This window comes from Lepidothrix coronata, unplaced genomic scaffold (assembly GCF_001604755.1).
Source record: "Lepidothrix coronata isolate B3197 unplaced genomic scaffold, Lepidothrix_coronata-1.0 Scaffold78, whole genome shotgun sequence".
In the NCBI taxonomy this organism is placed as follows: Eukaryota; Metazoa; Chordata; class Aves; order Passeriformes; family Pipridae; genus Lepidothrix; species Lepidothrix coronata.
In genome coordinates, this window is record NW_016690258.1 from 1,235,857 (window position 1) to 1,260,138 (window position 24,282).

The window sequence follows — 24,282 nt, forward strand, 5'->3', positions numbered from 1 at the left end:
AGGCCGTGCGGCGCGGCCCTGCCCGGCCCCGGGCGCGCCCCCGCGGCCGCTCCGCCCGCGCCCCGCGGGCACCGGACGCCTCGGCGGGGAGCGCGCAGTAAGTGCCGGCCCCGGCGGGCGCTGCCGCCACGGCGCGGGGGCACCTCCGCGGGCGGGGAGGGGCGGGCTGGGCCGCGGGGGCGTCCGGCCGCGCCGTCCCGTCCCGTCCCTCGGGCGCAGCGGGGCCGCCGCGGCCTCTCGGCCTCGCCTGAGCCCCGGCGGGGCGGCGGCACCGGCACCGCGCGAGGAGCCGGCGGCGAGCCCCAGGCTGAGCCGGCACCGCCCGGGCAGCGGGAAGGGCCGCAGGACCCGTTATCCGCCTGGGAACTCCTTCCCGGGATGGGGAAGGAGCGACTGCCCGCGGGGATGGAGCCCCCGGGGTGGCACTGCCCGCACAGGGACAGGGACGGGGACGGGGCGGGCGCTGCCGCTCCAGTGTCAGTGCGGGGTCACAGAGCGGTGACATTGCTGGGGAGGGTCTCCGCGCCGGGGCCGGGGAGGGATGGGAGCGTGGCCCCTGTCCCACAGCCGGGGGCGACAGCGGAGGAGCCCCGGGACAGCGGGAACACGGGTCGGGGCTCCCCCCTGCCCTGCAGCCTGGTCAGCGCTGGGGCAGAGGGAGGGGAAGCCAAAAGTTCACGCACGGGGAAGCCACATCCCGTTGCCAACAGCAACCCAACGCCGCTTGCACTGCAGAATTACTAGAGCCACTTCATCGTGGTGAAGTAACGCAGGAAAAATGCTAGTTAATCTTTGCCTTCTTCACCCAGCGACACCGTGACCCATCTTCATCCCTGTGACACAAACCTCTATTCCTGTCACACCCGAAATGACAGGGCAGCACAGAGAGACTAAAACCAAGACTCAGAAGAGCCTCAAGCTAGTGCCCGAAACAGTGTTCTGCATCTCAGACGTGTTGGCCACCACAGCACCCACCGGAGATCAGTTTGGAAATGCTGGCTTAGGAGAGAAACAAATGCATTCTCCTTATTCCCAGACCCAGCAGAGAGCTCAGCACAGAGCAGTCCTGGCTGTGTGAGGAGCTCTGCTGGTGCAGGCAATGGATCAATGCCAGCTCACAGCAGCTGAGGATCTGGTTGCTCTTCTATTTGTGCATGGACTGTGCTAAATCCTGCCAGTGATAGGTAGTATCTGTCCCTGGCCCTAAAGCCCTCAGAGACTTGGAGTGTGCCCAGCCTGTAAATCAAACTTCCAGCACTCCAGTGACAACGGGGAAAGGAAGGTGGTGGGAAAGATCATCCACCCCCAGCTCTACTGCGTGAGCCCTGGGCCCTGGGCCATCCTGGCACTCAGCCTCCCCATCTGGCCCTCTGCAACCTGGACCACAAGGGGGCTTGGGAACAGAAATATCCCCACCTGGACCTGGACCTGGTTGTCTAAGCTAAGTCAGAAAACTTCCATACAGAACTGCTTCTAGAGCTCGGTCTGTGGGCTTGGGAATCATCAGCATGAACAGGACCCTGGGAGTGTGAACGAGAGCCCCTGTTCTCACTAGACCAGATTTTCAGCTGGCTCATTTTAACCTAGCCTAACTTCTTTGGTTTTCCAAAACTGACACTTCATTGAACTGAAGGCCTAACTCATTTTGTTTCTAAAGTTCAGGAGCTGTTCATGATTTAGAGCAAAAGCTCTCTGCAAAGCCCTTGGGCCTGCTTCACTCCTTTCACTTTTTCAATTTTTTATTTCCTTGGTAGCGGCTTTTTTAAAAATAGGTATTATCATCATGGAGACTTTCCCTGAATAGCACAGATTGATGGATTCTGTCTGAGCAGCTGCTTGATCTGCTCAATAATTCCTTCCCTTTCCCTGCTAGGCTGTAGGTGCTGCTGCTGCTGTTGTGACACTGATTTCAAACTTGCCACCTTTGTGCCCCAGTGTCCACTACAGCTGAGCTCTGCTGTGGTCAGTGATGGCTGGGGATGTCCAGGTGGTTTAAAGCAGGTGCCCATGGTCTGGTGGTCAGTGAAGGACACAGTCCCTTTCAGCTGCAATGAACTCATGACTCAGCACGACCTTAGAAGGGACCAGACCAGAACTGCTGTTACTCACCTTTCTCTAGAAACTCTTGGGAGTTCAACAGCTCCCACAGTCTCCCAGGCACTTCAAAATCCCCCTTTGCTTCACAAAGTTGTTCTCAGGGACCTGTGAGACAAACTCTGCATGTGTGGCAAGACATTTACCTGCTCAGGGAGATTCAGGACGAGTCAAGGTGGCTGCTCCAGCTGCTGACTGACCACAGGGCAGCCTGGTGCTGCTTTCCTGGTGTGATTCCTCTGCTTCAGCAGTTAGTGACAGATGTTAATCACGCTGTGAGATGCAGCTGTGGGCAGCAGTAAGGCATCACAGTATGGGAACTGCACAGTAACCTTGCCTGGAATAGAGCAGAGTGGAGCAGAACAATGGCTCATTTCTCTTTGCAGGCACATCTTTTTCTGTTCAGAGCTCATTAACCCCTCTGTCCCAGCTGCATTCCAGCCCAGACATGTAATGTCTGCTAAACTGCAGAGAAGTTACCAGAGAACTGCTACAGTACTTCCTGGGGTCAGCTCTGCTCCAGAGTTAGCTCCATTTTCATGGAAGCACCTCCATGAAGCATAATGTTATATACAGTGGTTTTATAAACAAAGTGTGCAAATACTTTCCACAGGCTCATCCCACAGCATTTTGCAACTCCTGATCATTTGCACAATAGAAGCCTGAAGCAATTAAAGCCTTTTATGCTCTCAGCATGAATAGATCTATCAAATTTCACAACTCCAATCCAAAATTGGACTAACTTTAAAATTAATACTGATAATTACCAGAGCATGACTAAGCTTGAGTGGGTTCTTTCCTGGGGGATTTGAGAAAAACCTCAGTGTCTTTAGTAGCATGGGGGACCAGTGCAACCCACAGTTTCCAGAGCACATGGGATGTCACCAGTGACTAGCACAACAAGGAGCTCCTACTTTGGATTCAATAAAAAGCATCCTGAGATATGGATGCCTCACAGCTGAGTGTCATTTTATTGGATATGTTCCCACTGATATGTGTAACTTTACAAAAATGTCCAAGAGGAGAAGCAGGAAAATGCTGTGTCTCCTGGGGCAGATAGAGACCACCTGGTTCAGCCTGGGCCAGACCAAAGACAGGGGTTCTGAAGTTGTCCCCACATGGATCTGCCAAGTGCCTGCAAGGAGGCAGAGCTGAGCAGTGAGGGGAGAGTTATTGCTGACTTAAGTGAATCAAGCTTTGGGGGCTCTCAGTATCCCCGAAAAATCTTTTCCTTACTTTGAGTTGACATTCAGAAACTGTCCTGGTGATTTGGGGAACTGTGGAAAAAGCTGTGCCCATCTCCAAGAGCTCTGCACTGTTCATCTGTTCTCATTCTCTCCTAGGCAGAATCCAGTGTGGTTCCTATGAAAGAAACCCATCAGTGGTGATGCTCCAGGACAGCTCTCACGTGAGGGTCCTCCACAGGAAGGGCAGCTCTGCACTCTGATGGGTGAGGACGCCAGCTTGGTGACAGGAGCTCCCAAGAGCGGGCAGGATGAGTTACAGCTCACCCTCTGTGCACGACTTGTATCACAGCACCCCCACCACAGCCAGGCCAGACCCAGGGACAGCTCTGGATGTGACTGTGCCAGAAACAGCCACCATAAGCCCTGAGACTACCAGCTTCAACAGCACCAAAATCCCAGATGTGGCCAGCACTGGAGCCGGCATGAGCACGATGCTGCTGTCCTTTGGGATCATTACTGTGATTGGGTTGGCTGTAGCTATGGTAAGAGAGCCCAGCTAAATAATCCTCTGTCTCTTGAGGGTGGAGGGTGGCAAGGGGTTCTAGGACTGATTTGGTTGAATAATTTATTTATATTCTACTAAAGACTCACCCAGAACTGCTAAGTATTGATAGTTCCTGAGATCCCTTTCTTTTTAAAGCCTTTATCCAGTGCTCCAGTATTTCTGCAGGTCCTGAAGTCTCCAAACAGGATGCCCAGCAGGCCTAGAAGAAGCCTTATGTAGTTATTTGTTTTTCATAGCAATAGGAAGTTCAATTAAAAGAACACAAAGCAGATATTCTGTTCTGACTTGTTACCTGAAACAGTTGCATTGATTTAAACCTTGTCAACACTGGGGACCTGCAAGAAAGTTCATCCAAATTAACTTTTACAGCAGACTGTTGAAACCACATTGATCTCCCCTGTGGACATGGGGTAATTGTTTCTGAATTGAAGTGGCCTGAATCCATCCTAGCGAGACTCACTCTGGACTGCACGTCCCAGGCTCTGCTTGCTGGGTATCCGTCCTTGAGGGTTTGCTGTGTCACTAACCTTGCCATTAATGCCGTGGGCAGCAGCTTTCAGAAACCACAGTTTCGGGCCCAAAACAGGCAGTGCAAATGCTGTAGTTGTTCTTCTGATGTGTAACCAGATCGTTTCCCTGCCAACAGAGAAGAGGGGGGAGCAGCAAGCTCCCATTCCTCGTACGAGGAAGGGCTTCACTAACACAACCAGCAGAGGAGCCTACTGCAAAATTTCATTGCAGGCCCCGGGAGGAGTTTTTCCAAAAGCCCCTAAGAAAACCTGGAAATGGTCATAAGTTCCCAAGAGCAACCTCCAGCGTCCGTAGCTCTCAGCACAAGGCTGTGGAGGCCCAAAGCCTCCCTTTCTTCCCAGCGCAGCCGCTCGTTCCGGCTGACCGAGGCAAGTCCCTGAGCATGCCCTCTTTGCTTCTTCCCTTTCTGCTGGGGAGGGGGTAGCAGCACTTCTACAGATGAAAACCACAAAGGGAAGCTTTTCCATCCACTCTTAAACTGCAGCATACGTCCTGCAGCCACAGCAATGTGCTGAGCTACACCTAATAATACACCTAATACTCTTACTCCTACTAACACACCTAATAACAGGCCACTCGAGCACTTAGTGCCACACATGATGTGCTGCCAAGCTCACACTGATCCACATGGAATTTCATTTCCAGTTGTCACTTCTCCCTTCCCCCTGCTATGGTGCACAGTGACACCAACCTTCTCCACCTCCCTTCTGTGTGCCCTGTGCCCAAAATTTCTCGGCTGCTCCCCATCCTGCCAGGACTGTTGTAATGGTGGTTCTCTTTCTCCTTCAGGTTCTGTATATCAGGAAGAGGAAGAGGTAAGTAATGTCTGTTGTTGGCTGAAGGGAACTCAGTGCTTCAAAATCCAGAATGAGCTGGGAAGGACACAGGGAGATGGGGAGGGCATAAATGAGGGCTGTCTGAGAGCAAGGCTGCAGGAATCAGCTGTGTGGGACAGGCAGGGACACTGCACTCCTGGCACTGGCCCATCCTCTGACACCAGAGCTTCAAATACTCCTCCGCAGCTTTGGAAGGAAAATAAGGTTGAGCAGGAGGAGGTTGGGGATCCTGCAGACTCTTCACTCCTCATCTGTGAGATGCACCAAAACAGAGGAAAGAGTTATGGGTGTATAAAGGAGCTGAGAACTCTGTCATGAAAGGTGTGAATCTCAGGTTTCTGCCATCTCCAGATCCCTGTTTTCCAACAGCCCAGACAGTGACAGCAGCTGGCAGCAGCACAGTGCAGAGATGCAACTCTCTAGCCCAAGACTTAGTATCTTAATTTCCTTGCTAAGCTCCTAGCTGAAAATAAAGAAGAGAGCAGCATGCAGGAAGATACATGATTTGTTTCTTCTGTCTCTGACAGCAGGACCAGTGAAGATCCATTGGCTGTGGTACCTCCTCCCTACCTGATTCCTTGGGGCAGGCCTGGCCTGGCCACAGGATTTCAAGAATAGCTGCTGCCCACTGTAAAATTTCCAAGCCTGACCCTGCAGCCCAGGCCTGGATACTGCCACAGGAGCAGCTAATGCTTGGCCTGTGAAAGTAGCACTGCTGGAGATAATGGTTGTGCTGGCAAACCCATCTAGAAGCAAGGAAAGAATGTGTCATCCTCACAGTTGCCAAAATAGATATTTGTGGTGACACTGCCAGTAACTGCTTGTGTGTTTCCCTCTGCCACCCCCCAAAACTCGGCTACAGCCTGAGGCAGGGCTCAGTGCTTTCCCAGGACCATGCCCACCATCCATCATCCATCCCTGAGCTGCCCAGTACTTAGGGAGACTCCTTGGGGTAAAACTCCATAGCTCTGTCTCTCGGAGCAATGATACAAGAGCAGGAACAGTCTGTCTGCAGGCATCAGCCTCCTGTGAGAATCTCCCTCTTTCCTGTTCTCTATTCATTGTTTATTATTTTCTATTTATTTTTATGTACTTCAGCCCCGGAGTTAAAGTACTGGTAGGTCACTGGAGCAAGAAGTGGCCTGCTGCTGGCAGACAGTGTGACATGGCAGGATGGGCTGTTGTGGGCACAAGGATGGGGGGAGAAGTCACAAGATGCCCGGCCCATATGTTCCACTGGCTCTTTTGTGCTTGATCTTTTAAGGTCTGTGGGAACTTAAATCCCTGTCTGATTCCTCTGTGTGTAATGCCTGCCAACATTGATTAGTGATGGCAATTAATCCCTGTAACTGCACTCTGGGTGTCTTCCACTCCTGCCCGCTACGTGTAGTAGGTTCTTCTCCTCATCCCTGCAGGACAGGACACAGCCCTTACACAGCAGGAGCCACAGGAGCAGAATCCCTGTGCAGCAGGACAAACAGCCTGGAGAAAGCCTCGGCAGTGGGGTGGGGAAGGCAGCCTGAGCATCTGTTCTTCTCAACCAACCCTTTTCCCTCCCCTCCCATGGGCAGGTTGGAGAAGCTACGGCACCAGCTGATGCCCATGTACAACTTTGATCCCACTGAGGAACAGGATGAACTGGAGCAGGAGCTGTTGGAACATGGGCGAGATGCAGCATCTTCCCAGGCATCGCAGAGCAAGGTAGGAAAGACCAGTGAACCTCTTACTACAGCCACGGGTACCTGCACTGCTTTTCTTACAGACACAGGGGGGGCTTGTAAACTAAGACCTCAGGAGGACTTCCTCACCTCTGCCAGCCCTGGAGACCTGAGCATTTTGGAGTGCTTAGGATGGACTGAGGAGTCAGGTGACAAGGACAAAGTGTCTGGGGAGACAAAGTGCTGGTTCTACTCAAGTAAGAGAGAGAAAAGGGCAACTTGAGTAATTAAGGATGAGTTTACTACAGTTTTACCACCCAGGGCACCACAAAGGAGCAGTAGGATGAATGTAGTTTTCTGGGAGACAGGCCTTCAGTGCCCACAAAGCACTAAGGCTCCTTTGCCCTTGCCCTGAAAACAAGTAATTTCCACCCAATTCCAAGCTATCTCCACTTTGCCTAAGGATTGAAGTGTGGAACAAGGCCTTGCTGAGGGAAAGAGCTAATTGTGCTGGAAGCCCTAAGAACACAGACAGAGAGCCTTCACTGCTGGGGCACAGCACAGCTGGGCTTGTCTGCACTTCCAGGCCAGCCCTGCTGGGCACAGAGCACAAAAGGGAGCAGGGTTTTCTATTTGAGTTTGGGGTTAGAGAAGAAGCAGCTTTGACCCCTTCTGAGTGCTCCAAGGTGTGCAGTGTGCTGAGAAATTACCAGGCCCTCAGAGACCATTGACTTATTACATCTGTGAGTTAGAAAGAGCTTGATACTTTGGCCCATAATTTTTGACTAACGGCCCAGGTGGGTCTTTGACAAGAGAATATCTCCTTCCCAGTGTAGCAGGAGGTAGGAGAAATAGGGAAGAAGGGCTACTCACCATCATTTGAAGCCAGTTTCACAGTGTTCTGTGTCCTCTGTCACCTCCACCACACAAAAAGCCTTTCTGAGAGCCAGCAGGGATGGTTGGAACAGGTACATCTCAGCCAGTGATACAGCCTCTCCTTTCTTGAATGCCTCACCAGTTGCTCTGTGCTGCCCACGTCTTCTTCTCTTTTCCTGTCCAGGAGCAGGAATTCTCCCAAACAATTCTCAGTCTTTACACCTTCAGATAATCCGTAGCAAGCTTTGTGTGGGCAGAAAGCGAAAGAGGAGATACTAAATAGAAATGTAATTATAAAATATTTACCTTGACCTTACCCAGCCTGCTGAAGAGCACAAAGGAGATGTGTGTGTCTGAATATGAAAGATAGTCAACCTATAGAATATGCTGGTTTGGGAAAGCAAGAAATGAGTTGTATAAAAGCAAAAGATCTTGTCCTTAGAGTAGCACATACTGGGAAAACATCAGATCCCTCTATTAGTCCACACAGGGGACTTCCCTGCAGGTAGTAGAGGGGGGAAATTATAAAGGCAGAAGTAACCTTAGTACAGTAAAAGCAGATCCTTCCTATACAGGGACTGGCCAGCAGGACACCTCAGATCCCTCCAGAGCTTGCTAACGCAGATACCTGTGCTTGGAAAGTAAAAGAGTTTAAAGGCTTAACATAATAAGAGAGGGAGAGTCAAAAACAACAGCCCGAGTTCAGGCAGTGGCATGTTTCCAGGCCTCCTTGATGTCTCAAGTCCTTTCATGCTGCCTTGTATACATAAATAGGGAGACCCAGTAATCCAATGATGTGGGGATTTTCACCTGGCATGGATGTGCTGCCTTACTCCCCAGCCTGTTGTATTTTCGTGTCACAGCCTCACTAATGCCGTGTTAGCCAGGCAGCCCCGCTGGGGGGGATGAACCCGGGTCCAGCAGTGCAGCCCATGCCGAGGCAGGGCAGTGCCGAAGCAGGGCAGTGCCGAAGCAGGGCAGCTGTGCTGGCTCTCACCCGTTCCTGCCCCCGCAGGTGCTGCTGGCCGGCCAGGGAGCCGTGCAGAGACCCAGCCGCCTCGTGTTCACCGACGTGGCCAACGCCATCCACGCGTGACAGCACCTGCCCCGCCGGGCCCGCGCCGAGGACGAGGCAGCAGAGCAGTGACTTCCCGCCCGCACGGCCGAGCCGCTGAGCCCCGCTGGGCACCCCGGGGGTTTGTGTTACCGGTGGGCACGGGCCCTGCCACCCCTCTGGGAAGCAAACCCTTCGTGAGGGCAGTGGTGATTTTTTGGTGCGCCTGTTCCCACTGAAAGGTCCCGAGCTCCCGTTTCTGGGCTGGCGCTGGCTGATTCCACCTGCCAGGCTTTGTGCTTCGGAACGGCGCCTGCTTTGTGTGGATTACCCTGTCAGAGCACATGTGTGGGCTCTCTGGGCCAGGGAAGGAGGAGAGGTGCACGTTTCAGACATCTTCCCCCTTGGCTTTGTGTCACCAGGCCCCAAGGGAAGCAATGAATGAGCCTCTCTGTGCAGTGACCACAGCTCTGGCAGGTCCTGGGAGTGGTGGTGGGGGCTGACTGGTGGCAAAACCCCTTTGAGCAAGGAGAGCTGAGTGGTAACTGGGGCACACCAGGGAAAACACACACCAGGGGTTTATCCCTGCTGTGGTGTGTGGGCTGCTGATAAACGAGCACCCAGGGTGATGTTGAAGCGTAGGGAATTTGCTAGCTTTAAAAAGTGAGAGAACATTTGGCCAGTTACATCTTAACTGAGGAAGTGGCTGAATATCCCAAATCAGGGCTATTGTACAGACAGAGTGGAATTCACACAGCCAGAGGCAGGGGCTGTCAGGGTCTGGCTGTGTGACTCTGTGCTGCTGAACTAGGAATAACAGTGCTTGGGCCACAAAGAGGAGTTGAGTTGGGGTTCCAGTATCTCGTATCCCCTCCTGCTTTGGCTCAGGGAAGTTTCTACAGGGCAGAGTGTTATCCAGAAAAAAAGATTAAGCTTTGAAATATTTTCTTTTAAATAAAGAAAAACATGTGTTGGCTCAAACATTACAACAGCTCCATGGCTGCCTCCAGAGGTGACTAACAGCTGGTTTGTACCTCCTTACCTGCCAGGATCTGCAGTCAGAGCCTTCTCTTCTTCCCGCTGAAGGGAACACAGAGCTTTGTGTTAGCCTCTGCTCATGTCACCTGCTAGGAACAGGTAGGTGGGACTAGACAGGTAAGCCAGGAGTTTCCCTTAGCCCTGAAGCATCTCTCTGCCTGGGCATCCTTCAGGGCTGCAGGAGGAAGAGAGTACAAAGGGGTCTCTGGCCACCTTGGCACGTGGCAGTGCAGTGTGGGGTCTGTTCTCTGCTGGTGGGCACCAGACCAGCACAGCAGTGCCCAGCACCAGTGCCCAGCCCTGCCCTGAGCCCTCCTGATCTTTTTCTGGTACGTGCGTTTGTCAATCAGATCATATTCCATCCACAGTCAAAGCAGAATCAGGGCAAGCCAAAATTTGAATGCAGATCCAAAGCTTTATACAAGGGGATGTTTCAGAATGGCAATTCAGGTATCGTGTGCTTTGCTGCAAGTCTGGACCTGCCAGTTAGTTTTCGTTCTCCCAAATATTTTTTTTCCTTCCCCACTGTGATTGTTTTTTCCATATTCATCAAATGCAGGCTCTTTCCTGGGCATGTGCCACTGACCCCTGCAGGGCACAGCTCCTTACCAGCCCTCCCTCCTTCACTGACACAGCTGCCCTCATGGCAGCTTTGCAGGGCTAAGTTGCTTCAACTTCTCACTATCCTGCTGTCTTTGTAAAAACTAGGGAGTTCTGGGAGTACATTAGGACTGGGAGTGTAGAAAACAGCTCATCCTTCAAAGCCAGGAGACCTGGCAGGAGGCATTCCTGGGCTGCTGCTGTTTGCCTCCAGGGATGCTGTTGGAAGGAAGGTGCCTGGGTACAAATACTCAGTTTAATCGAGATTAGCCCTTGGAATTTGAGCGCTGTCTGTGGGTCTTCCCAGAGGTCATGACCAGCTGAGAAACAAGCACCCCTCCACACACACACACACACACACACACTTACCTTTTCCAGGTGCTCACTGGGAGTGGACAGCCCCAGTTCTGCAGCAGGACAGGGATGCAGAGGGCAGCGGGGGTGCACGGCCATCCTAAATCGCAGTGCTTCTCCCAGAAATCTTAGGATCAGAACTTAATTGGTTGTTTTAAACTCAATAAAAGGCAAGTGTAAGCTGAGCTGTTTCCTCAGTCCCACAGCCCACATAGTGCTCCTCCCCCAGCTCTGTGTGCTGCCCTGGGAGCTGCCCAGCAGTGCATGTGCCAGCTCAGGTGCAAAGACTGCACCCTGTTCCACGCTAATACCGAGATAAACCTTGTACAACAAACACACCTGCAGAGGAATTCTCTCCAGACATTCTTCCTGTGATGGTAGGCTTTGTGTCCTGTGATGACTGCCCTTAGATTAAAGTACAGATAATAAGGCTAAAAGAATATTACGGGTATTTGCTGGGCTTGTACTGGAGTATTCTTTTAGTTCCATAGCACCTCCTCACAGTTCTTGGGAGTGTATGTATAATTTAGCAGAAGCATTATGATGTAATTTAATTCAAGTGTTTCTGTGTTTTAAGCATTGAAATATAATTAAACTATTTACATGAAAATCTGGTGTGATTGTCTTTTTTCCCCCCACATCATTTGCATTTTCTGCAGAAAACTGCTGGAGTGGATCCTCAGTATCTGTTGGTAATTTGTGTGCAGTGAATTCCCCTGCTCTTTCAAAAACTGAATTAAGTGTGAAAAACATGGAAGGGGAAGCTGTGCAGGGGTCAGGGTTTAGTGTCCTACAGCACAGAAACTCAGACCTCTTCAGGAAGGCTTGGTGGAGAAGGGGGAGAGCAGGAGCTTCCAGCTGAGCCAGTCCTGGGCATCCAGAGTACAAAAAGACAAATTCCAACTTGTCTGTTTGCCATATTAGCCATTACCCAGCTGAACTCCTGCACAAACTAGGGGTTCATCAGCACTGGGGGGAGCAGGACTGGCAGCAGCAGGAGCTCCATGATGGCACTGTGATGATGGCACCAAAACACAACTGTCAGTGTGTTTCGGATTTGCTGCTGCCTCACCTTCTGGCCAACAGCCCCCAGGCTGGGCACTAGTTAGCAGAGCTGTCAGATTAACTGAAGAGGCAACAGAATTAATTGTATGAAAAGCTAAATACCTGTATAGCCCACAGAACAATGTGGGGGGGAGATGGACTTGACTGTGGAGCCTTCTGGATGGGCACATGAAGCAGAACTGGCTTGTGCTCCAATCAAACCTCCAAGATAGACAAGAGGATGGAATCAAGTACCCACATTTGGGCCATAGGGGCTTTTCTGTTCCCCTCCATGTCTGATTCCTCACGCTCATTTCTTCTTTTCACATCGATCTGTGGGTGCTCCTGAATGACCAAATCTTGTTTTATAACCCCCTAAACTCCAGTTCTGATCAAGAGCCACTCACCTTGTCTGGTGATGTGCATGTGTGCTGAGGGTGTTGCAGAAGGAGAAGGCAAAGCAGAAGTCCAAGGGGCTTGTGTTTCACACCTTTATTTCAAACAAACTTCAAGGCTAATTTTCAAGTTGCCAACGCTCTTTATGCCTTCACCAAAACCATTTATGAGAAACTTCCCAACTTTGCTAGATAACAAAATTCATTTATCTTCTGTGTTTTGACCAACTGTAATGACCTCTTAGTTTTGGCCAAGTGAGACTAAAACTGCCTGAGTTTAAAAACCACTTGAAATGCATTTGCTTAGAGGTAGGATTTGGCTACACAGAAAAGGTAACTAACAATATGAAAAATAAGAAGTGATTAACATTTCAAAAAAGACAATCCAAGTAATCCAGTGTGAGATCCTAGCTCTCTGAAGATGGCTGAAATTCTGCCCACCTTTCATAGGCATTTGCTTCTGTTCTAAGTCTGCATAAACATGGCAGCTGAAGCTATGGATTGGGATTTCAACTACACACAGTAGCTCCTAACAGTGTGGAATTCCGCTTCTTCTCCTCAAGCACCTGCATTTTTATGGAGACATGTTTTCTACTGTGGCTTTCCAACAAAGTATTAAGAGGTAGCAAAGACTAGATTTTTATCAAACATTTTAAGACAAGTACTTTGTATGCATTCCCAGAGGAATACTGCTGACCTAAAGAAGATGGATTTGCTGTCTAGCCACGGCAGTTTCCACCCCTATTCCATGCCACCAGCTGAGAATGGTCTGACTGATGGCACAGGAAAAGCTCGAGTCTCTCACAGATGTAATCCCCAATCCATTCAGGAGAAGCTCAAGTTCCAGTCTCACACTGTGACAGGTGTTGCTCTGAGGTAACAATGGTTAATTAAACAGGCAGTACAGCCTTGCAAGCAGAGTACTGAACCTGCCAATTCACCTGAAAAATCAGGTACAGAAGTTGGTAAAATATTTTGGTCTGCCACTGGAGTGGCTTTTGAATGCAGACAGGAACAGCAGCTGAACTCTGTGTCCACTGAAGAGCAGCAGCTCCCTCACCCGATTTCAGGGAAGCATCAGTTGCATCTTCTCGTGTAAACATCAACAGTTACAGATTTACATGTGTCATGTCCCACCTGGATTTATCCACACAGCAGGAGTCAAACTCTTCCCACATCTGGCAGCAGAGCTTATCCTACAGCACAGGATTTAGGTCAGTCCCTGTGATCTAATCCAGTTAGTCCTTGATTTCTTTGCTATTTGGTAGCACAGGCACAAAAGTTATCCCTGATGCAGTTTTCTGCTGTGACCACCAAGCTCACAGAGTTAGGACTACTAAGCAGAATTAATGGCATCAGGACTCTCATCACTGCTAAACTGGATGGACTGAACAAAATGACCTAGGAAAAAAAAAAAGGTGCTTTTCCTCCCTCTTATTTCTTAATCAGCCCTTCCTCTTAATTCTGCATACATTTTCTTGTGTTAAATAAATACTTGCCAAGGGAACAGAACTCTGATGAAAGGATAATAAATGAGCTCAATATATACTGCCATTTCATGGGTTTCTGCTATACACCACCATAAATTTAAAGCCAATTATGTTCTGTTTAAATATTTAACACTGTAAAGCTAGCCAATTTTACATCCTGTCAGAGATAATTGAAATACCCACTTTGTCCCTTTAATAGGCAGGCAGAGAGACGGAAAATACCACTGGGATTTCACTGTTTGCAACTGGATACTGGAAATACCCTCAACTCCTAAGAATTTAACAAGTTCAGCTCTGACACCAAAAGCACAAATCTGCAAACAGTGTGAGACTGAGAGCAGCCAGCACCACACTCAAACTGCCTGGCTACTGCTGCCTCCCAAAGCCAAACTATCACAAGGTTTTATTTGCATGGCTGACACTAGAGGACCCCCCACACGCACGCTATGGACTGAAGACAGAGCTAATTTAAATTGAATCCCGAGGCTCTGCAAGGAAGTAACTTCTGTGTAACTGATTCTTTACAGACACTCCTTTGAAGGGATGAAATCCAGTGGCTGTGACTAAGCTTGTAAGCACTGTTGTGCACTCGGAGTTGCTATCAAATTCGGCGGGGGGGGGGGGGGGGCACCACCAGGCCAAAAACAAGTTATAAGAGATGGCCCTGAGCTGATCATGTTGAGATACAAATTTCAGAATCAATCCCACAAGACATCGGGGTGTGAGTTTTGCCCTGAAGCATCCAAGTTACTGACCACTGGAGCAACAGCACTGGAAATGGCGTGAAGGTTTTTCTTTCTGATATAGCCAAGAAAGGACTCAAAGGCTGTCTTCAAGATGCAACCCCTATGGGCAACTGAGCAAAGTGTAACTCTTGGCACTGCTCCATCAGTCTGCCAGAGGTGGGATGATATACAAGTTGAGCAATTAGCTGCGTGAATAGATTTCCCTTCCTGTATCTGCACTGCTGAGTCAACATCACCTTTCTGATGAACTACTGCAGTCTGTGGCAGGGTAAGGCACCAGGTTATCCAAGTATTTTTTAAGAAACATTAATATCCTCATAAAAGGTACACTACAAACTGTGAAAGGCATCTCTCCAACAAGGCGTTTGCTCTTTCTCCCCCTAAATCCCTGTTTGGGTGTTCGGGGTAAGCAAGCCAGCAGACAACAGGAGAGAGAGCTTGGCCAAAATTATCACAAAGGAAAAATCTGAAATACAACATTAAAAATCCTGTTTGCTTTCCAGTTCTCTGGCTTCAGTAAGACGTGAACAGGTGGCACTACTGAGCTGTGGCAGGGATGGTGCTCTGAGGTATCTTAAAACCAACAGTTTTGCCGGGCCTGGAACCACGTTTTCCAGTGATGCCTAAAGGGAAAGATCATGGGAGAGAGAGGGTTAGAGCTCTGGGTCCAGGAGCCTTGCTGCCCAAGTGCCCCTTACAGAGCCAGTGCAAGGTTAAAAGGTGACAAGAATCCACTCCCAAACAACCAAAGGTCTTCAAAACAACATTCCCTTTGCTCTTGTATCAACTCCAGGCTAAATGGAGCTCCTGACACAAATGGCTTCCCTGGCAGCAGGGCTCAGCATGAGGCTACTGAGAACCCAGAAGTGACAGTCTGTGTGAAAATGTCTGCTTTCTGTTGTGCAAACTCATGATCAACCTCTGCTGAGAGCAGCTTTGTATTTCCCTGGATCCTCATTGGACACAAAGTACCAGAAGTGCCCCACCCAACATCAAACACCAGGAAAGCAGAGGCACAGAAGGGCTGAAAACTGTGAGAATGGGGAATGTTTCTGGCTACACAGGCTTGCTGTGACCTGTGAGTAAGCCCTGGCTTTCAGGAGAGCTGAGGGGACCACTGGGGCAGCAGAGGGAACAAAGAGACACAGAAGTTTGCAGCTGCTCCATCTCAAGTGCACGGAGGAGAACACAGGGAAGCAAAGATGGACGAAAAGGAGCAAGATCCCAAGGCTGCTTCTGGCTTTGTACTGGGTCTTGGAAATTCTGCCATAAAGCAAACTCTTTCCCTCTCACACCTATACTCTTTTAGCCAAGCACAGTTATTGGGAAAAACCACAGCTGCTTTTTTTTGGCTTACAAGGCTGTGAAATGAGGTTCATCAATCCTTTGGCAGTGGTACTCGTGGAAAAGAAGACAAATGCTTCTTGACTCAGACAAACAGAAAACATGAACACCACAGTTGTGACTGGCAGCATCTGCAGGTAGCAACACAACAGAGCCTGATCCATTAACAAACTCTTGCCTGCTCCTGGATAACTTGGAGTCACCCATAACCAATGCCTTGGAAAAAACAGAGCTAGAACCCCCAGCCATGGCAAAAAATACAGCTAGCTTTAAAACAGCTCTCTGCCCCATGGCAGGCTTGCAAATCCTACATATTTCTATTTCAGCTCTTCTTATTTCTTGATTTTCCCCATACCAGACTGTCTGAAAGGCAGCCAGTCAGTCACTGTTTATTTCAGTAATTCATCTCAATGCTGCAGACACAAAGCCCAGGGCAGATCTCCTTCCCACTCAGGGCTGTTCAGTGTACAACCTGCAGGATGGGCAAGCCCATGGATGCTCCCCTGCCCTCCCTAGTGCAGCACCTCAAACACCCTCACCTGGAAGGAAAAAGCAAACCAACAAAACCCTCAATGACCAAAGCTCTGGCTGTGGTTGTGGCAGAAGATCATTAAGTGAACACAGAGTCCTGCTAACAAGTCTCAGAGCTGCAGCCTCCTGCACAAGTAGCACAAAAACTTGCAGGCATGTAACATCTTCGTTAAACCCAGACCCACAGAATGGGTTAATCCAGAAACTACCTGTCTGGAAGCTGCTACAGCTGCATTGTGCTTGCAAACAAGCCCCAGTATCTATAGCTTCCAGTAAGTCAGAACATCAAGCTTCCCCTTTAGTCAGAAGTTTTAAGCCAGGATTACCACTCCATCTCAAGCTCCTCAGCAAGTAACAACCACTGAGAAGTTTTCCAGAGGATTGCCAGGTTTCATACTCCACATGCTCATTCCCACTGATTTTCTAGCTGGTTGTTTTCCTACAGAAGTGCACAGCTTCCCCAACTGCAAGAGTCCCTTGTCCACCCCCAGCACTGAGCTCACCCAGGGCTCTGGGCTGCACTATCATGTGCTGCACGGCTGTCTCCTGCCGACCGCAGCATCCGCCCATCCTGGCACATCTGCTGCTACCTCACTGCAGCAGGAGGGAAACAGATTCCTCCTGTCACTGCTCCTGGTCCCACTCGAACTGAAAGGAAGAAGGAAGTCCCCCCAGTGGCTGTGGTTTGGGGCGATGCTCAAAGGGGCCGGAGGTGAGCTCATCACCCGCCAGCCTGCGGCTCCGCTGATGTCACCGCCCGGCTCCGTGGCAGGAAGTGATACGGGAGCAGGAGCCCCAGAGGAAACTGAACTGAGCAACTGAGGTTAACTCCCCTGGCATTCAATCATGTGGCATTTCCAGGGACTTTCTAAGAACCTGAGGTTGGGTTTGGCTGCCCAGTGTCTGTTCGCTCGCTTCGCACGCTCAGCGCTAACAGCAGCGGGACCACATGGCACACCAAGGCCATCTGCCTCCCCTGGGCTGCTGCTCCCTTCCCTCTCCCACTCAGAGAACATTCAGTGAATGGCTTCCTACAAGGCTCACTGAAGGTGGGACTCGGCCACACACAAGTTTTCTGGGAATCTACCTCAGAAATGGCCCTGAACGGTACAGGCTGGACTTGGAGCTGTACTTCCCCAGGGCTGAGGTGAGGCTGGGGCTCTGGGTGGTGCAACTGTACAGTCCTACAACAGGGATAACAGTTATCTGGGATCTCACCTCAGAGAAGCTTAGATAACTTAAACTGGCCAGTGCCATCGTTCTCTGTGCTGCTGATGCACCTCTGCTAGTGCCAGCACTGCCAGAGAGGACAAGCCAGGAAGAAGAGAGCAGGACCATCATGGAGGCATGCTGGAGCTAATCCAGAATGCTATCATGTCCCAAACACCAAGGGATCATCTACTCTCTTTTTCCCAAGTACGGCAAGATATTCACGATAGACTATTTTCACTTTGCACATAACACAGACAGACAACCTCACTGAGCCACCTTTAACAGTGGCCAGAACCTCAGATATGTGACTTCTTGGAAAGATAAACACATAGATTCTCCTCCCATTTCTCTTTTCTGCCTCCACTTCTGCTGAAGTAGTCACAACTGAATTAGATGGAAGGAATGTGCTACCCCTGCTGTTGTAATGTGCCTGGAAGCCTTCCAAATCCTCCTGTTTGCAGGATTTACCAGAATGACTGCAGCCAATGCCAGAGCTTTGGGGGTACGTGCATGGTTTGCACAGTTTAGTCTCGTGTAATTATGATTATCTAATTTCAAACCTCGGGTGGCTGTTGCAGAGTTCAAATTCGAGTCGCCGCCTCCCTGAGGATCTCCTTCCTGAGACTCTCCTTCTTTGACCACTGGTTGAGGCTACAAAGAAAAAACACCAACAATAAACAAACTCCCCACATAAAGTTAGGTAGAGAGAGAGAAAATTGCAAATACACAATACAAAAGCCTTTGATCAGTGTTATTTAAATAAGACTGTGCAGCCCTGACAGTACATCCATTTGCCAATTCCTACATCCAAACATAGGCAAGAGCACATGTAGTGTCCACACACATTCACAAGTGTCTCTGAATCCCTGTCAGAATCCATAATAAACCACCATATTACCAGCCTTGGCCCAACACTTGGAAAAAATCTGTCCATTATGCAACCGTGGAGAAATTTTTTCATCCTCGAGAATACTTTCATTGTTTCAGGATATTTCCCTGTCCTGACCAACATTTTTTTCTACCAACGATTAAAAACCAAATGGTTGTTCTTTTTCTTCTGCTTTGGTTCTGCCTCGCCCCAAAAAAACTCTTCAGCTGTTTAATTTTGAAGTGAAACATCAGAATGCTTCACTAACCAAAGTCAGAATGATTTGCTTTGAAACTAAAAATTCTAGATCATCCTGCTTGTCGTTGAGATTTGCCAGTCCATGGATGACACCAGCAGAACTCCCTGGGTAAGGTTTTGGTCTCTTAGGTCACAGCCATTTCTGCCTCTGATGCTTTTCCACAGAGCTTGAGGATTCTGACTTGAAAATCTTGTTGATTTAAGTGCTGGTAACACACCAAATTTCCTTACTCAGTGTATTTAAATAAGATAACAAAAATGGGCTTAGGTTTGGGTTTGAGTCTAGCAATTTTTGTGATACACACTAAATAATGGTTTGTGGCTGTGGTGGGGTTTTTAATCACTCCTAATGACAGATAACAGATAACAGGACTCAACGTCCTTATTGATTAGAAGCTTTCATCCTGTTTTCACACCTGAAATGTTTTATTTTCAGCTACTGATTCTTACTGATCCTTTGTTTGCTGCATAAAAGAGCCTCCTGCTGGCAGGACTCAAAGTTTCCATATTCATCAAATTTCTCTTTTAGCTTAATTTTAAGTTCCTTCTTTTGAGACAAACCGACTTGCTAAGCAAACACTTTAGTCTTCCAAGACTCCTGGGAAGACAACCCTTCAATCTGAGAAAGGATGGAATCTCTGGTCTAACATTCCAAGCCTGGGAAAGTACTATGGAAGTCTAGGATGTCTCGAATTAAGCACAGCAGCTCTCCTGGGCTCTCAGAATTCTTCGGGAGCTGAATCTTAAAGGAGATCAGGAAGGCAGTCAGGGCTTCCCTAATGATTTCCAGGCCACCAAGGCTGACAGAATGTTGTGGCAGAGAGAGAGCCTGAGAAGAGCAAACACAACTGGAAGTTCCCCAGGATCTGTGACCGGAGAAGGGAAAAAGGACTGAACACCACACTCACCCACTTGCGGGGTCTCCCTCTTCGCCTTTTCTCAGCAGGAGGTTCTGCCTTTATTGAAAACAAAGGGGGGAAAAATATTTTCAGTTCTCATATTTGCTGGGCACTGTGACTAATGTGCTGAGCTTGGCCAAGGTGACTTTTATTATAAAAGGTCTTGTCTCACAAGTAGCAGAAAAAGCAAAAGCTGAGGACAGTTGAGGAGGAAACGCCTGCCAGACTATGCTGGTTGTGATTATTTGGCAGTGGTGGAGGAGAAATGCTGGAAGGAAGCTGCTGCAAGTGGCAACACTTGCAGGAGGGTTGGGAGATGAGTTAGGACTAAAACCACAATAACTGGTTTGTCCAACGGTGGCAATTAAAGCTGAGCTGAATTAGGGGCAACTTTCACTATATCTTTAAGCAAAGAGAAACCTCCCTGCTTGTCCCTCTAGCAATGCTTCCAGAGGGACAGCCAGCTTCTCTCTCTCCATAAAAGAACATAAGCCATTTACTCTTACAGTTTCCTCAGTTACAGTAGCCTTTCTCTTGCTTCCTTTTGGCCTTCCTCGTGGTTTTGGTTTTGTCTCTGATGGCTGCTCCACAGTATCCTCCTGGGATAAAAGGAAAAAGCCATTTAAGCAGGATGATCCCTGGAACAACTTACAGCTTCTCATTCTGATGTGTCTTGGACCCCAATAATAGCACCCAGATCACTAAACAGCTGATTGTCTCTGCTTTTCCAGCTGTGAGGTGCATTAGAAGATGGCCAGCAATACTCTTACCCCTTTGTCTGGGGAAATGAGCAAGTTCCAAGAACCCTGGCCAAGGTTCCTGGAATGAGGCCTCCTCTGTTCTGTCTTACTAGTGGTGTGGAAACAAGAGGGTGACCTACAAGTGTCCAGAGCAGCACAGAGCCCAGTCTCAGAACAGAGAGCTGGTCAGCTCCCCTCACAAGGTCCCTGGCCTGAACTGTCCCAGCCTGCCACGCCTGAGGCACGGCTGGGGCAGTGACTGAGAGTCCCCAGGGTGCACATCCTGCTGCTGTCCTGAGCAGCAATAACATTTACCACAGAACTCTTTGTTCTTTGTTAGTGAGCTGCTTCCCAGGGCTGCCTGCAAATCCCACCAGGCTAATGCCAGAGCATCCTCAGGCAGCCTCTTCAGATGATGTGCCCTCACCTGTGGCTGCTTCCTTGGTCTTCCTCTCTTTTTCTTCTGGCCCTCTGTTGGTGCAGATGAGACAGGGTTTTCTGGCCTCTCGTTGCTCATGCTGGCACTTCTCACAGTCTGCAGATTAAAATCCAACAGGTTTCTTTCCCAGTCCATAGAAAAATAGTGTCCTTTTTTCCCTACCTCGTTACAGATTCTCCTCTACCTGCAAGGCTGAAGTGGTGAGAGAGAACCAGGCATGACAGCTTGCTATTGTTTTTATCAGCTGGAAGAGTCTGGGACCCAGCAGACTGTTAGAAGAATAACTGTGCTTTATAAACATTCTAGAACCACTCTCACCTGGCATATTCCTCAGCTTTCTGAGGCTTTTGGCCACAGGAGCTGATTGCTCCAGGCACAGAACATGCTGCTGCCGGCATCTACCTTTCCCCTCCTTGGCCAGTTTCATCTGAACCAACAAAATCAGTGTCTACAGCTCTCTGAACTCCACTCTTTGGAGGCTTCCTCTGCCTGAAGAGGAAGGAGGTGGGAGATAAAGCGGTGGTGGTGAGTTCTAAATGCACCATTCAAGGGCAAAGCTTCATTCAGAGCTCCCATATCATCAGATAGCAAAGCTAATCCTGAGACCAAAGTCTACAGCAAAGAGAGCCTTACATGAGGATGCTTGAGAGAACACATATCAGGGTACAAACTCTAAGAAGTCAGGCTCTGGAGCTGCCCCTCAAGAGTTTGCTCGTAATCACTGACTGAACAGGTACTGTCTGGAGAGATGCCTGGCCCCATTCAGAGCACTCAGCCTCTGGTCCTACATGAGGCTCAGTGTTTCCTACATAACACAAGTCCCCCAGATTTGGATTTTGCTTGGGTCCTGAGCACTAGCTTATCTGCTGAAAGTTTGTATCAGCAGGATTGTCAGTCAGACTCCTCCCTGTCCCCAAGCTCTAGTGCCTGCTGTGGTTGGAACGAGCCCTGATCCAACCTGCATGCTCTCAGAAATAACCACGATCATGAGATGTTGAGGGTACACAGGAAACCAGTGACTTTCCTTGCTTCTGCTTGAGATTTCTCCTCTGGCATGTCTGCCAGAGAAGGTGCCAGTCTGTGAGCCTTGACACTCTCACATCCTGAGTCAGGAAGAAGGATGTGACCTCGACCAGAACCTCAGCAGACACCTGAATTCCAGGCACACTAAGAGAGGTGGGGGTTATTGGTCCTGCTTGGGTGTGAATCAAAGCCTACACAAGGCTCTGAGTTCAGCTCCCAGTTTGCTGATCTGCTTGGAAAAGGCATTTGCAGCACCCCCAGATCTTGGCTCTCCTTTCCTTCTTGCACAAGAGGGAGGGCTCAAGAAGATGAGAGGGGATGAGGAGGCTGGACAAAGGTAGCCGAGTCCTCATTCATCAGTAGTTCTTACCACAAAAAAAAAAAGCTAAGAATAGTATAGTGGAGAAAGCAGCTCCATTTAATGCTTAGGAAGGCAGGAGCATATAAATGAACCCTGCACTTCCACCTTCCCTGCAAAGCCATCGCCTTCCCCTTCTCACCTAGACACTGCAGGCATAACCTCCCTTGGCTATGGAAGCTCTTCTACCTCCACCTGAGAAATGGTTTTTTGCAGCTCTTTGCTTTACCTGTTTTATTTCTCCTTTTCCACCTGCTAAGTGAAAGGTACCAACAGCAAAGCTCAAAGAGCTCTTTGTCCCATGGGCCTTGAGTGCTGCTGTGTCCCCAGGTCCCTCTGGCAGCTCTACCTGGGGCAGTAAAGGCAGTCCTGCAAGCAAGGGCACAGCTGCACCATGTACAAGTGTGACTTTTTTCTTCAAAATACTGCTGGAGGGCAGCAGCTGGGTTCAGTTCCAGTTCATGCATGAGCAGCCCTGCCTAGTGAACTCCCTGGATGCCCCTTTGTGCCCACTGCTGGGCCCCAGCTCACAGGTGCTGCTGCACACTCGGCTTTTCTATCAAACCCTCTGATCAGAGGGCGATGGAAAGACTACAGTGAAGGTCTCCGAGTTCAGGCTGCATCTGGAGGGGAGACAGTTAGGGAAAAAAAAGTTTCTTTGTACTTGCAAGGCACTCTCAGTTGCCACCACATCCCTGAGAGATAAGCATGAAACAACTTGCAGTCTCTTTTAGAGAAGAGCTGTGCTTTTACAGACTGTAACCAGAGCTTTGTAGTTTGATCAGATGTTCAAGTTCCAAAGATGAGAGGGCCTTAACTGAAGATGACAACAAATGCACTGCCCTCTGGCCAGCCACTGTTCCTGTGCCTGCCTTTACTGATCAGAATTGAGACTCAGACAGGCTGGTGCTGCATTTGGGGCCAGTTGAGGCAGGAGAGTCACTGAGGTGCACAGCCTCTGGACTGCCCCAGAGAAGCCTTAGTCCCTCTTCCCAGAGGCAGTTCTAAGCCAGCCCCAGCTCATGCTGCACACATCTGGTGCTGGATCAGCCCAGAGTGCTGCAACGGTGGCTTAAAGCCTCTGGAGCCTGAGCCTTCCCTCAGCCACCCATGGAAAAGGAACAGACATGGCCATGAGAACAGACCAGAGTGAAAGTGCTGTCCAAGCCAGGTCCCTGGGAAGAGATGACAGCTGCTTATCTGGGGCAGGTTGTGCTAACAGGAGGGTGGAGTTAAGTATTTGCACTCTGTTTTCCAGTCTCAGATTGCACTTTTTGCTTGGTCAGCACAGGCTGGACATGCAGAATCTGACAATGTCACTGACAGAGGCTGCAAGACAACTCCCAACTTTCACTCCCTATTCCAACACAATGTTCACAGTCACTACAGACCCTGAAGCCACTGCTCTTATTGACACAACCTCTCTCACGAGTTCACTGTAACTGAAACCTGCATTGAATCCAAATTTTGCACATCAGTATTGGAGTGGGAGCAACCACAGTGTACAGAATTCATTTTTCCCCCGATGCAAAGAAAGTCAGTTCTTGCCCAATGACTGCTTGCTAAGCCTTGCTAGGCTGATACATGACAGACATTGTAGAGTGTATCTGGCAAGCTTTCTGCAGGCAGGGCTGCAGACAAATGCAGAGATTGCCAGGAGATAGCAGTCTTTGTACATCTCTTCCACCTTCTCATCACCCACCAAAGGCACACACTTCTTGAAGCCTCGTGTGAAAAGAAAAACACACAAGCAAAGCTACAAAAGCACCAGCCCTTAAGGCCTTCGTAAGCTTCACATGACTCAATGCAAGATGCAGACAAAGCAAAAGCACCCACTGCAATTTGACTCCACATTTCTCAACAACAGCTTTCCATATACATATAAAACCCCACTGTGTACCAAAACCCACATATACCTTCCAGGGTCACTGCACTCCCTGCTGGCATTGGAGCCAGCAGGGCTGAATCTCAGGCCTACAGACTGTCCACAACGGTACAAGATCTAAAAAGCCTGTCTATTTGTGGGCCTTAAATCACCATTATGCCAGCCACATACACAGCTTTGCAAATGGGGCAGGTGTGGCATTGCATGTTTCCATTGAGGATCTGTGTTGCAGAGACATCACCTAAAAGAAAGCACCT

The 24,282-nt window shown here is 49.4% G+C and overlaps 2 protein-coding genes across 4 annotated transcripts in view; one reads left to right on the top strand and one right to left on the bottom strand.

The window, feature by feature from the left end:
• The first annotated feature begins 36 nt into the window (after positions 1-36).
• Positions 37-8,876, top strand: CUNH3orf18 (chromosome unknown C3orf18 homolog). The gene is made up of 5 exons (XM_017819921.1): positions 37-97; positions 3,438-3,823; positions 5,167-5,192; positions 6,785-6,914; positions 8,763-8,876. The coding sequence occupies exons 2-5, from the start codon at positions 3,590-3,592 to the stop codon at positions 8,841-8,843; spliced, it is 471 nt and encodes a 156-aa protein (XP_017675410.1). The 5' UTR covers positions 37-97; positions 3,438-3,589; the 3' UTR covers positions 8,844-8,876.
• Positions 8,877-12,314: 3,438 nt separating this feature from the next.
• Positions 12,315-24,282, bottom strand: part of LOC108499689 (high mobility group protein HMGI-C-like) — a 62,167-nt gene continuing 50,199 nt past the window's right edge. For all 3 annotated transcript variants that reach the window (XM_017819832.1, XM_017819831.1, XM_017819830.1), the window contains exons 2-6: positions 20,748-20,855; positions 20,087-20,179; positions 19,590-19,637; positions 18,116-18,206; positions 12,315-15,091 (exon numbers count right to left, since the gene is read on the bottom strand). In XM_017819832.1, coding sequence (XP_017675321.1) covers positions 15,006-15,091; positions 18,116-18,206; positions 19,590-19,637; positions 20,087-20,179; positions 20,748-20,837 — 408 coding nt within the window. In that variant the 5' untranslated portion in view covers positions 20,838-20,855 and the 3' untranslated portion in view covers positions 12,315-15,005. The remainder of the gene's footprint in view (positions 15,092-18,115; positions 18,207-19,589; positions 19,638-20,086; positions 20,180-20,747; positions 20,856-24,282) is intronic.